Raw genomic sequence first — 14899 nt, 5'->3', positions numbered from 1 at the left:
CATGAGGACACATTTTTGTTTAGGACCCCTTCAATTCAGTTACTAGGAAATTTTGACCGAAATATGCAGACAACTGAGTTTAAAAATCAAATGATGCAACACAGACACTATTTTTTAAATTACCATAAACATACACACACATATCAAATATCTAATGTCACTTTATCTGCCGATATATCAGCTCAGTCTGACACTGATAGCTTTTATGGTCCATGGCTGCAGTTTCCTTTTCAAAAAAAATGAAACCTAAGTAAGAGCCTATGCGGAGGATCTGAAACCACTTTCACACATTTCAATGTAACTCCCTTTAAATTTCCCTTTCAACAGCTTCACAATGACTTCAAGTTCATGTCAGTGTTTGTCATCAGTACAGTCTCTATCATTCATGAGTTCAACAGCAGAGCATTCTGTATATCTTCTTCTTACAGCTCTGATTGAAAGCTATGTTTAAACTCAATTAGGTAAAACATTCAAATCCACATATCTACATATACTATATTTATTTACACACTGTACTTGACAGATTATACATTTTACAGAGTACATTTATGACAAGAGGCAAAATGTAAAAATAAGATGTTACAATGGACGAAGGAGGCGCTGTTTGGCTCTGTTAGCTGGACTGACAGATGCTCTGTCAGGTAAAAGGATAAAAACCAAACGAAGGAAGCCCTTAAGCACTGTCTTTATGCTCCAAGAATAAATATATAAGATTATTTCACCTAATAATGGAGTGCCTTGCTTTTTCCCTCCTGAAATATAAGATGACATTCCCAGATTTCTGTACAATAACATTAAATTGTAGACAGACATTTCTTTGGGATGTTTTGGCCCCTGAGTGGAATTTAAAATAAAGTTTTAACAGTTCAAACAACATGAGTTAGTTATGATGTAATGATGATGGATGTCCTCTGGGTCGAGGAAGTAGTAACATATTAATGACTCGTGGTTTTCTAGAGAACACTGAGTACAGAATTCATCACACCCGAACACGGAGGCTCATCTGCCAGTAATTATATTTCACATGAAACAGATTTGTGGATAACGGGGAGGACTGACTCCTGATATCTGATCAACCAAATCTCTGAGCACTTCCCTTCAGTGGGTCTGATATCCGTCAGAGCTGAGCTGTGAACACGACTGATACACTGCACAGTGGAGCTGCGAGCTAACATGCTAACATGCCAATGTTTATAATGTTCACCATCTTAGTTTAGCATGTTAGCATGCTAACGTTTTGCTAATCAGCACCAAACACAAAATCCAGCTGAAGCTGATGGGACCTGTCCCTCCTTCTGATGGTGTCTGGTCAAAAACAAGAAGACAACTAGAAAAGCACTCGGAGAGCGCAGACCTCCGCCAAGCAGCTCGGATTTCCCACCATTTTATTATTTTATCCACTTCGCTTCAGCCGATCATCTGTTCCTTGTCCCATTATCAACCTTTCCTGAAAATTTCATCAAAATCCGTTCACAACTTTTTGAGTTATTTTGCAGACAAACAAACAGACAAACAGACCAGTGCCGGCGAAAACATAACCTCCTTGGTGGAGGTAATAAAGTCTCAATGTCCCCAGACCAGAAGATACATGTGAGTGGTGTCTTCAAATGAGAGGATAATAGAGTCCCAGTATCCTCAAACACACTGTCCCCAAACAAGATAATAAAAAAGTCCCAGTGTCCCCTAACGAGTACCTCCTAATTGACCTCATCCTAGATTATTACTGTTGCTAAAATTCGTCAAAAGGCCATATCAAACTAAAAACGTTATCAAGCATAAATAAAGACTAATAAAGGTTTTGGACCTTGTTGGATGGACTTGGCAGAGGTGGCTGCCATCTTGTCTTGTGGTCTTACTACCAATAGGTGACACAAAAAAATGCCACAAACAAGAACAACAGGTCTAAATTAAGCAGGAAACCCAAAATGTAATGTCAGGAGGTTAACAATCTCTCCACTTGAGCTACTGTCTCTATTAATGACAACGTGATGGTGTGCTGGAAAAGTCCTTAAAAATATGTAGGATGTGTTGAGATTGAAATGGTTCAGTGTAGAAACAGGTCTGAACCCCGATGCACAACTCAGAGACCAGCAGGACAGGTGAAAGTTCACGTTTACTCGTGGTCAAAAAACCGGCAAACATCAAAACCAGGCGGGCAGATCAAAACGGGAGAACTGATCCAACAAGGCGTCAGGAAGAAGGCCAACAGTCAGAAGTACAATAGGACTGAGTGGAAATGAGTCAGTCTAAATACTGCACAGTGGTGGGAACAGGCGTAATGGCGAGGTCAGCTGGGGAATGGCGGGAAAAGGGTTAAAACAGGGCAGGAGGGAGTGGCTGATCTGAAGTGACCATAGACTGTGTGAGAGGAAAAATGTATCTTTATATCTAACTCTGCAGATGCATCTCCTAATATATTAAAGAGTTCTTTTTCTTTTCTTTTTGAGAGCTCCAGTGTGCAGGATTTAGGCTGATGCATTGCCAGAAATGAGCTATAAAATAATAAGTGTGTTTCATTTCATGTATAATCACCTGAAAATAAGTATTGTGGTGTTTTTGTTACCTTAAGGCCCAGACACACCAAACCGACTTCAGAAAACTAGCACCAACACAGATCGGCTGCTGCGTCACCTGACTTCACTGTGTCTTGGCCACATGAACACACTGCAGAGACAACAGCTGAAGGTAAACCACTACGTATGTTCTGTAATCGTCATTCAAAGAGGGAAACAAGAAGACTGTCTTGACGCTAGTTAGCCAGTTAGCACATTAGCAACACAATCCAACACTGAAAGAACAGAGCATATTTACAGCGCGGCAGTAAACAATAACACAAACCATCAGGAAACGTTTCTGCTAAAGAAAAATAATCTGACCTTATGTAACAACTTCCTCTGGACTTCAGCTCTTTGTTTACTTTCCTCACTTCTGTTTCTCTCGTCATGCTCTGAGCTGAACTTAATATCAGAGTGATTTCATTCACTGACAGGCTTTGCAGTCACAGACCCCAGTTAAACACAGCGGCTTAGCCGAAAAATAGCCGACACGGGGCAACGAGATGCAACAGATACTTACCAACAGCCCAACTTTGACAAGAAATAAAGTTTAAGCTTGTTTCAATCTGCAATCCTCACTAACAGACACCACTAAATCCCCCTAATTTCACACACTGAACCTTTAAATGGGAAATTTGTCGTGTTATTAGTCAGCAGAATGAAGCAAAATGGAGACAGAAGATGATGTCAACAAAAACAATTAGAAACCAATCAGTAAATACAAGGATGATCAATATGACATGTCATTCTGGAAAGTTACTCGTTGCTGTTCCGACAGACTGAACAGTGATGATGATTATTCTGGTCGCTCATCACTGTGGTTAGCTGCAGCCATAGCCTGTATAACAGCTGTTGATGGAGAGGTGTCCTACAGGCAGGTAACAATCAGTCAGTACAGTCACGTCTGACCTGCTGTTTTCAAACCGTGACATGAACCAACAGATGAAGGAGCTCTGCTCAGCTGGAAGCAGCTTCAGGAAAGGGTGGAGGTTGTCATCGGCAACTGCAGACATCATCATCATTATCATCATCTGTACTGTGATGATGATGGCTTGTTTTGGAATCTTCCATCTGCACAACAGATTTACCCTTTGGTCCTAATGACAAACCTTGAACCTTGATTATAATAATATCAATACATTATATTTATAGAGTGTTTTTCGTGATACTCGGAGACACTTTACATTAGTTTAAATGATCATAAAAACAGGCCACGTTTAAAATATATGACACACAACATTAGTCACACTTTAAAGGTCCAGTGTGAAGGATTTAGGGCAGCACATTGGCAGAAATATAATATAATAAGGCTGTTTACTTTAGTGTATAATCACCTGAAAATAAGAACCACTTTGTTTTTGTTACCTTAGAATGAGCCTTTATATCTACACAGGGAGCAGGTCCTGGCTTACAGAGATCACCATGTTGCACCGCCATGTTTCTACAGTAGCCCAAAATGGACAAACCAAACACTGACTGTAGATAGAGACATTTATGTTTCCATATAGTATTGGTCATCATAGTCAGCAGCCTGATGAAGGCATGGATCAGAGTTTCTGCAACAGAGAGGAAGAGTGATGGGCGGAGATGAGCCAAAAGGCCATTCTGGTGATTTGACTGTCGTGGTGTTGGAGGAGAGGTTGCTGTCGAAAATAACTCAGAGGTTGCAGATGTGTAGTTATTGTGGTGACGAAAAGGCCTAGAAAGTCTTAGAGCAGAGTGACCTGGCAAACATTGTGATGGAGAAACACTGTGATGGAGAAACATTGTGATGGTTAAATAGATGTTGTTGGCAGAACAAAGTGTGGTAGAACACCAAGTAAGATGAAGATAAGCGCGAGTTCTGGAAACAGCAGGAAATCACACACACACACGGAAAGTGAGGTATGATGCTTATCCGAGGAGGAGAATAAGAATGTTCGGTGATTCTACGGGGCTGTCTCATTGTTGCGGTATGTGAAGTTGTAAGCTGTGTCTCCAATAAAATACCCGCTGTGAATCGACCCCGAGCCATCGAGTCATTTTTCGACATAATCGATGGTGAGGCAGAAGTTGTGGGTGGTTTTGGTGAGGGATTTGGGGACTGATGATGGTCACATGATCCAATTTATCATAGTTCAGTTTGAGGAAGTTGGCTTGTATTTCTGATTTCGTTGAGGCAGGTGGTCAGAGTGGAGTGAGTTACTGTGGTGATGGATTTAGTGGCGATGTAGAGCTGGACGTCATCGGCGTAGCAGTGGCGACTATTGCGCGTTTAGAGCGGTGATACTCAACTTGCCGGGTCTCACAAAACATTTTCTAATTCTCAGGGAAGATAAATCGATTCACACCGGGATTTTTTAAAAATTTAAAAATACATTAAGCTGCCTTTACACCACCACGTGGCAACTGGCTACCCACAAGAGCATGCTGCTACAGTCCAGGGCTGTGATGACGGGCAGGTGCTTCAAGAACATCACTGATGGAAGTGCAAGCAAGCGTGGCGCCAGATAAATAACGGCATACTGCAGCAAGACAAAGAAAATTACTGAAATTACCAAAGATTTCTACATAGCCTGTTATCCCAGACTCAGTTTTCCTTCTAGTTGTCCTTGTAAGTTGCTGACGCTATGTTGTGCAACTCTCAGTATTCAGGCACAAGCATTATTGGCTCTTCGTGCTTGTTGTCTTGCTGCTTCCGTGATGCCCGTGCCTTTCTGTTTGATCTTCAAAGACCAGACAGTTACCACCAGAAGTTCAACATGGTGAACTCTGTAAAATCTGTGAGCATAGTAACGTAAAGTACAATTATTATTATTATCATTATCATTATTATTATTATTATTATTATTATTATTATTAGTATTAGTAGTAGTAGTAGTGGTAGTAGTATTTTCTTTACTGTACAGTAATTGGTGCAGTCAATCAACTGTGTAATATTCTTCAGTATGCGACTTTATTCTCACCAATATCTCTTAAATGTATCTATTTATTCACATATAATGCAAATAACTGTGGACATTTCTTATGTTCATTCTTATTCTTACTTTTATTCTATACATCTTCGATGTATTGTAATCAGAGATGGGCAAAAATACATCAAAATGTATTTTTATACAAAATACCCCTCAAATAAATGTATCAAAATAAAATACATGTATTTTGTATTTTCAAATACAGAAAATACTTTTTTTCTTTCTTTTTAGCAGCGACCCGCAGCTATAGGTCACTCTGCTGGTCGGTCAGTTGGTCAGTTGGTTGGTCGGTTGGTCGGTCCACAAAGCTTTTCTTGAATAACTCAAAAAGCCCTAGACCAAAAATGCTCAAAATTTGCATACTGCAACTAGAGACCATGAGTAACTATACCTGAAAGAATTCCCACGGTTCGTCCATAGGTGGCGCTATACTAACCGATTCAAATCTTTTTGTGTATAACTCAAAAAGTCCTTGACCAAAAATGCTCAAAATGTACATGCTGCAATTAGAGACCACAAGTAACGATGCCAGAAAGAACAACCATGATTCATCCATTAATGGCGTGACAGTAGCAAATTTGCGCTTGTTTTCTCACAGTTTGGTGAAGCAGAGTATTCAGGTTTGGGCTACAGGATATACACAAAGCTCTGGTGAACCCCACAAAAAGGCAGAACAGTCACAGAACTAACAAAGTGTAACTAAGCAAAGCCATTAAAAGACAACAACTTGATTATGTATATACATACATATATATATATATATATATATATATATATATATATATATATATATATATATATTAACCAGACTTAACTTGGAGCCTTTGGAGCCCTGTGTTCAACTTTTCTCAAATGAAAAAGCTAGGGACATGTAGGCTACCCTAAAATATTATTTATTGATTCAGATTTAGATTCAGACAACTTTATTGATCCCACGTGAGGCAATTCATTTGTAGCAGACTCATCCCAAGCATCAACCACAACAACATACAGTTTCCTATGTTATGCACAGTCCAGTAAAACAGACCACTAGGTCATTGAAGGGCCCAAGTTTAAAAAAACATATAGATAAAAATATCTGAAAAAAAAAAAAAAGTATTGTTACATCCAATATTATAAGAATGTGTAGCCTATTATTTTTGTTTTTTGATTCATGGAGAAAGTATTTTGAGTATTTTAAATACCAAATTACTCCACTCAAAAGTATTTTGTTACATTAGTTATATTAGTTTATACAGTTTAATGCAGCACAATGCACAGATTTGTATATTTTTACACACTTACAGACTCAACACAGTGAACATGTCTGACGTACTAATGTCAAACATTATTTTGTTTTATTTTAATTTTTATTTTAATACACATATTTACATACTTGTATTTCATACTCTTATTTTTGCTTCTTATAATTCTTCTATTCTTTATGTGGTAAAATGACATGTTACACAGTAGGTGGAGGTGTGCACCTTACAGTTGTTTGTGATTCGCCGGTAAAGCAGCAGAAGAATAAGAAGATGAGTTCCTGTTTCCAGTCGGAACTATTTTGGTAACGCGCAGGTGGAACCGGCGCATCAACACAGCTGCATCCGGTTTGTCTCCTTCACTGAAGTCTGCGGATTTTTCTGCGGTTTTTTCCCTCTCACATCTCTCAGAGGATGAAACCCGTCACACCAGACACCTGAACGCAACTCCGCTGTAATGTTTTATGAATTAAAAGAAGTATTTTAGGAGAATTAGCTTTAAGAAGCGAGTTAGCATCAGAGAAGTGATGGAGCAGTGACAGCAGTGAGCACAGCTGGTGACAGCATCAGCTACAGTTCAGATATTTAGTTTCTTATACACGACATGGACTCTAAGTGTAGGCAGGCGTGTTATTTCACCACAGAGTGAAACATGGTGCCTTTAAAGAGGAGAAAGGTCTCATCCTCAGGAGCTGGGAACACTGGGAACACTGGGAGTGAGTCAAAGTTCCCTCAGGTTGTTTTGTTCCTGTTGGAGAGAAAGATGGGAGCCAGCCGAAGAGCTTTTCTGTCTCAGCTCGGCCGAAAGAAAGGATTCACAGTGGAGGAGCTGTTCAGGTGAGTTACCTGCACAGACATTAAACTGTGAAGCAGTGGTGGAGTGTAACTGAGTACATTTACTCGATTACTCAGGGTGTGTGCAGGTCCTTCACAACAGTAAGCTCCTTAAAAGGCATTACATAGCCTTAAATCTGACTTTGTGAGCCTGAGGTCTTAACTACAGACATCTTATATAATTTCATTTATCCGTATTTTTGACATTTCTCTCTGTGTAAATGAAGCCTGTCTATATTTAGTCCACATTTCTGATGTTACAAGTCATTTTCCTTCTTACTTCCACTCACCTGTTGGCAAATGTAGACTGACCGAACTCCCTCTAATAACCACGTAACACCCACCTCTTCACAAGACCACATATGTTCTATTTACCTGCAGTCTTTACCTGCGATGCTTCAATAAGTAAAACACGATTTGTCCAAAAATCTGTCTTAAATTTGGTTAAAGGTGTCGTGAAATGTCTCCTGATCACTGCACATGAGTAAAAGTCTGAGGTACTTGTACTTCTTCTCGTGGCACTCTCTACTTCCACTCTGCTACATCTCAGAAAGGTAAATGTACTTTTAGCTCCACTACATTTATTTCAGAGTTTGAGTGACTTTACAGCAGGGATAATGTACTTGCTTTGCCTGGGGGCCATTTCTGCATAATATCAGGTCATTTGTGTGCAGGAGTGTGTCTAGAATTTGAGGACATCTGGGGCTTTGTATTAAAATGTGTGTTTGCAAAAAGTATAAAATTAAAGTTCGATACTTGGTGTCCGTGTATCGATAGCCACACAAAATATCACAATACTCTGCTGTATCATTTTTTTCCTCCCACTGGGGATTAACTTATCTCAACGGTGTGATTTTCAATACTGTCAAAAAACAGGCGCTCCTTTTCCTGTTGAACTTATTGTATGTAGTGCACATCACGCACCACCAGAGGTCAGGCAGCTGAGCTAAAAGTCACCGTGATTCTGAGAGATGGAGGAAAAACAACCTGTGTTTCAAATTTACTAACAAACTGGTGACTTTTTGCTGAATGTGTCTTTGGTTGTCGTAGTGACAACAGCTGTTTTCAACCAGGAAGAGAATACGCAGCTGTACGCGTGAATCCTCTTTGTTCAGTTTTCATTACAAGATAAGACATTGTTAACCTGATTCATCTTTGGACTCAGTCATGTTTTGAATCGCACTGAGATCTTCACAGTTCAGAAACTGGAGTCTGCAAATCTGACTATATAATGATGTAAACTCTGTGTGTGTGTGTGTGTGTTCCACGTTTTTCTCCTCACTGACTTGGTCAATCCATGTGAAATTTGGCACAGTGGTAGAGGGTCATGGGAGGATGCCAATGAAGCAATATTACATCAATTGGCCAAAGGGGGGCGCTATAGCAACCCATTGAAATGTCAAACTTTGAATGGGCATATCTCATGCCCCGTATGTCGTAGAGACATGAAACTTTGCACAGAGATGCCTCTCCTCATGAGGAACACATTTGCCTCAAGAACCCATAACTTCCGCTTATATAGATTTTCCGCCATTTTGAATTTTTTGAAAAACACTTCAAATGGATCTCTTCCTAGGAAGTTTGAGCGATCTGCATGAAACTGGGTGAACATAATCTAGGGACCAATATCTAAAGTTCCCTCTTGGCAAAAGTTGGAAAACTTACTAAAACTGAGCTTCTATAAGGCAATGAATATTGCGGAGGGCGTGGCTCATCACATAAAGGTGTATAACATCTCAAGGGTTTCACCCATCACCACGCAACTTTGTAGGCATATGACCACACATAATCTGAGGGGACCCCTCCATTATTGACCCCATCAAACAAAATGGGGGCGCTAGAGAGCTCATTTCTTATCTAGGCCTAACCGCCATATGGATTTTTACTAAACTTGGTAGACATGTAGAACAGGACGCCTCAAGGTGACTGGAGAAATTTAACTCTAATTGGCAACTGGGTGGCGCTATAACAACAGAAAAATGCTTCAAAATGGCTAAAATGCGACCGATTGCTGTGGCTCCCCCTGTGGACCAATGTTGGTGTTGTTTCTAATGTTTGGTATGACTAAGTCATGGTATGGTATGCTGTACATAATCACGGAAACTGTCAGTGTGTCATTCTGTCTGTCCCACGTTTTTCTACTCACTGACGTGGTCAATCTATGTGAAACTGCACATAGGCATTGAGGACTGGCATAGGTAGAAGGTGACAAAGCTACCAATGGCTATGGACTAGTGTTTAAATATTTATAAAATCACCTCAACCATTAATCCATCGTCAAGATAATTGGCATCAGTGTTGTGCTGATCACGTGTCCATCAGGTTGTCACATGTTGTATCTTGTCTTTGCTCAGTGAGAGGGTCACACATGTGATTTCTGAGAACAACTCTGGTGATGAGGTCAGGACGTGGCTCGCGTCACAGGTCAAAGGTCGAGTTCGAACACCTGCTCACCTGCTGGACATCAGCTGGTACACAGAGAGCATGTCGGCAGGACGTCCTGTTGAAGTATTGGACAGACACAAACTACAGGTACGTCCATTTTCACTGAACTATAAAAACCCATTCAGAGTTATGAGACGCACTGTATGACACACATAAGTGAAATTAAAGGATGGTCCAAATTTTTATGTTTATCAGTTTGATGTTTGGATTTCATTTATAATTGTACGGCTGTTGGTCTCTCTGTGTTTTACAGGAGCGGCAGACTGATGAAAAGGACATTGTGGAGTTTTTTGTGCCGAGCTACGGCTGTCAGAGGAGGACCACCCTGGACAACCACAACGCCGTCCTCACTGTAACGTCCCCCAGCAAACACAGACCTCATATGTCACACCTGAAACGCTGATGTTAGTTTAAACCTCACATCTAGGTGATGTCATGTTTCCTGTCTCAGGATGCTCTGTCGCTGCTCGCTGAAAAAGCTGAGCTCAGTGACGAGGAGGGACGAGGTGTTGCGTTCCGACGGGCTGCCGCCGTGTTGAAGGCCCTCCCTAAACCGGTGACGAGCATGACGCAGCTCAGAGGGCTTCCCTGTCTCGGAGGACATTCGCTCAGAGTCATCAAAGTCAGTAGAAAATGTTCTTTTTATATCGTCTTTATCAAACTCAGAGAGGTCTGATTATCCGTCTTCTCTGCTCTTGTAGGAGATTTTGGAAAACGGAACATCGAGTGAAGTTGAATCTACGAAGCAGTCTGAGCAGTTTAACGCGCTGAAGGTGTGTCAGCTGTTTTACACATAAACTTGAGTCTTCAAACCACAGAGGTGTGCGAGGACAAATCTGAAGGGTCACCAGATGATCAAAGATAAAAATGACTCTTACACAAAAGTGGTTAATTGGTGGTTAATTTCGTCGCATATCAAAAAAATGGACAACACATTTTGAGACGCAAGAATGCATCATGGCGGCCAATGCGTCCCAGTGCGTTCGCGTCTGCGTGCCTTTGTGTCGACTATGAAACGGCCCTACACTGCCTGTTCAAGACAGGAATGTGGCGCCATCCTGCCACCTCCCCATTCTGTATATGCGGTACAATCGCGCACTGGGGGGACAGAGTTGTCTCGCCTTTAAGCCACCACGGGAGGTAGTGACAGCTATGAAACGATGTCTGTATAAACAGGACGGCGTGCGGGGCGGGATCATGGGCACTAAATTTGTTTTTTTTTTGTCTGTAATTCTCGCACGTGTAAAAATAAGTACAACCTCGCACAGTGACGATCGTGTTTGCACACTGAGAGCAAACTTTTGTCTGTCATTTAAATTTTCTGAACAGGTTCAATTTTCTTTTTCTTTCGCCTCCGTCAGAGCCTTTAGAGACGTTTGACCAAGAATCAGTGAAGAAAATGTGGCAGCGGGACACAGCTGAGACGAGACACACAGAATCATTTCATAACTCAGACAGCTCTCGTTCAACAGGTCAGATAGTGATATAGTCATATGATGAAGAAGAGGAGGAGGATGTGAACTGCACACAGAATGTGGACAACAGCGCTGCATCTTCAAGCAGCTGTGGAGGAGGGGATGTCCCCAATGGAGAGAGGCAAAAGAGGAAATGTGTCTTTTCATTTTGTCACGAATTGCGAATTTTTGCAACAAATAGAACAATAAAACGCGTTGAAATCAGTGTTAAAGGTTTCTGTGCGATGAAAGAGTTACAACAATGCTTCCAAAACAAACAGGGACTCAGTGTGCACAGGCTTTTATGCATGCGACCCACCGCAGCAGCTTGAAAAACGTAGCTGTTAGCAGTTAGCAGCTAACTCAGAGAAGAACAGCAGCTGAAAATGTTCACAAATAGTAAAAACACTGAGGTGCAGGAGCTCCTTACCTTCTGAGCGGAACAGCGGTACGTTGCTTAGCTTCTGTGCCAGTTAGGGGTGCGGAGGAATCAATCTAATTTGTAAGACTGATGACACACATGTCTCAAAGAAGGTCTGGCTCACCAAGAGACACATCAGGCAGTCTGGAGGTTTTTTAGGTAGCATCATCATCACGTTTTTTAGAGGGGCTTATGAAAATAATATATTGACACTACATCATGCACACTGTGACCAAAGTTTGGATTTGAATGCATAAGGAGCTCTACTGAGAGTCCACACAAGATTTCCTGCGCCTTCTGTCAGTTTTTGAGCACCTTTCTGCTCACCGTCTGTATTTCAGGTTCTAACAGGTATTTTTGGAGTCGGAGTAAAAACAGCAGGACGTTGGATCAGAGACGGGATACACAACCTGCAACAGTTACAGGCCTCAGGTCAAACACTCAACCGAGCGCAGCGAGCAGGTGTGTGAGTGTCCTGACACTCAGGTCTGCTTCAGTCTGTACTTCATCTTGTTTCTCTCTGAACGAACTCTTTACATCTCTCAGGTCTGGAGCACTACGATGACTTGAACCAGCCGGTCAGTAAGGCGGAGGCCGACACCATCGGAGAGATCGTGGAGGAAGCCGTCGCCTCTGTGTTACCAGGAGCACAGATCTCTCTGATTGGAGGATTCAGACGGTAAAAGAGCAAACACTCGCTCTCATGATCCTGCTAGGATTAATGACGGTTAAAAAGATTTTACAGCTATTCAGATACACCTTAATGTTGTCGATCAGACCCAAACTGGCCGAGGCGCTCTGAACAGGCTCCACAGTTTCCGCCCCGGGCTTTGACCCTGAAGTCCAATAGCATTAAATGTGTAAGAGAAGAAGAAGCCGGTAGCAACATGGAGAAATCTACATCCAGAGCCGTGACTTTTTGGACGAACCAAATGTACAGAGCTGTAAAGTTGTCCACCATGATACCAGTTAGCTGCTAGCTAACCGTAGCTAACTTTAAATTCACTTAATTTAATTTACAAAAGTCTCGAATATTTCTCTTCTCAGTAAAATATTTCTTAAAGAAATGGAAACACTTTTTTGGAGGCAGGGATTTATTTGGTTGGAATTTCAGAAATTCACTCCAAACTTAAACATCTGTGCCTCTGACCCTCTGCAGAGGAAAGCTGACAGGCCATGACGTGGACTTCCTGATAACACACCCAGAGGAGGGCCGAGAGGTCGGACTGATGCCGAAAATCGTCTCCTGGTTGGAATCACAGGTAAACTCTGAGTCTATGGCTTTTGTTTTATAAAGTAACGTGTCGTCAGTGTAATGAATGTCAACATTTTGCCTCTATTTAATAACCTGGATCCATATCAGCCACATTCTCACTGCACAAATGGTTAATAGTTTTCTGTCTCTGCAGGGTTTCCTGTTGTACCAGAAGACTACGAGAAACTCTTACCTGGAGTCTGAGGACGGTCCGGCTCGGCCCTCCTCCAACATGGACCGCTTCGAGAGGTGTTTCTCCATCTTTAAACTGTCCGAGGAGGAGAGACGAGGAGCAAAGCAGACGGACACAGAGAACACACCTGAGGACGCGTTCACTCCTGAAGCCCTGACGCAGGTTAAAGATGACGGACCGGAACGGACCAAACCTGCCGGACACAAACCCTGGAGAGCTGTGAGAGTCGACCTGGTGGTGTCTCCCATCAGCCAGTTTGCTTTTGCTCTGCTGGGCTGGACCGGCTCCAAGGTGACCTCTCATAAATGACCAAAGATAAGATCTGCCACAGTGAGCTATACTTCCACTGACTCCACACTCTCTGCAGTTGTTTGAGAGGGAGCTGCGACGCTGGGCGGGACACGAGAAGGCCATGTCTCTGAGCAGCCACGCTCTGTATGATAACAAACAGGTATCATTTCTCATAAACTCTCAACACATTCGATCTTGTCTTTCACAAAACTAATATGATTCGTCTTTTCAATTGTTCCTACAGAATAAATATCTGAGAGCGACGTCAGAGGAGGAGATATTTGCTCACCTGGGTCTGGAGTACATTCCTCCGACAGAGAGAAACGCCTGACCGGACAACGTGAGCTCCTACTGGACGAACAAGCAAGTACCATCTGAGGGTTATCACCTGCTCACAGGAGGGTTATCGAATCAGCTGACTCGGAGTTCAGACTGAAAACACTGCGGTTTAAAAAATGAAATTGGGCTGCATCGGTGCAGGTGTGTCGCTTTAGGGGTTATTTAGCAACAAATCCATGAGTTTTAAAGTTCATCAGACGACGAAACACTGAAAGTTTATCATACTTAAAGACATGATTTTAAAACTCAGCAATCATTTTATCATTTGTGGCAAAGCAGAAATCAGAATCAAATCAAAATTCAGTTTTTAGGTAAGTAGGTTTTCACAGATTTGCCTTGATGTTTTGCTGCATAACAAACAGATCAGAGAAAAAATAAATACCGCAAAAGCAAAGAGTCTTTAGTAAAAAATAAAAAGTAAGAACAATATATTGAAGATTTTTAAAATATATCTCTAGCTGTGCAGAGTACAGAGTCAGCTTTCTGATGATAAGTGCAAAGAATATACCAATATGAAGAATGTGTCTAATATATCTGTTTTTAAAATGTAAAGAGCTCTACAGCGTTTGAATCAGAGAGGATGGCGTTCACGTCACAAAACAATCCACCAGGAATGTGCTCCTGCATGTCTTTGGTTGGCCAACGGAGCCGACACTGGTTCAGCTTGTTACAGGATCAACAACTTTATTTGCTGGACTGGCTCCAAATGAGGTTTTCGATCCAAACCATTGAAGGACTCCCTGAAAGGAACTGCTCACTGGAAATCTGACATTTTTTGATTCTCTTTTGAAAATGTTGCTTTATGCCTCTGTGCCCACAACAGCCGTGGCCAGAGGCATTATGTGTTTAGGTTGTCCGTCTGTCCGTACTTACCTATGCACGTCCAATCCTTGTGAACACAATATCTCAAGAACACC

At 41.7% G+C, this 14899-nt stretch overlaps 1 protein-coding gene across 1 annotated transcript; it reads left to right on the top strand.

The window, feature by feature from the left end:
- The first annotated feature begins 7078 nt into the window (after positions 1-7078).
- On the top strand, positions 7079-14899 carry polm (polymerase (DNA directed), mu). Its single transcript, XM_078162087.1, has 11 exons — positions 7079-7587; positions 9939-10116; positions 10283-10381; positions 10481-10651; positions 10731-10802; positions 12246-12366; positions 12451-12583; positions 13064-13166; positions 13314-13643; positions 13720-13803; positions 13888-14899. Exons 1-11 carry the CDS (start codon positions 7403-7405, stop codon positions 13972-13974), a joined length of 1563 nt encoding a protein of 520 aa, XP_078018213.1. The 5' UTR covers positions 7079-7402; the 3' UTR covers positions 13975-14899.

Source organism: Epinephelus lanceolatus, chromosome 19 (assembly GCF_041903045.1).
Source record: "Epinephelus lanceolatus isolate andai-2023 chromosome 19, ASM4190304v1, whole genome shotgun sequence".
NCBI classification, from domain to species: domain Eukaryota; kingdom Metazoa; phylum Chordata; class Actinopteri; order Perciformes; family Serranidae; genus Epinephelus; species Epinephelus lanceolatus.
Note: the sequence above shows the minus strand (reverse complement) of the source record. Positions and strands in the feature narration are given on the sequence as shown.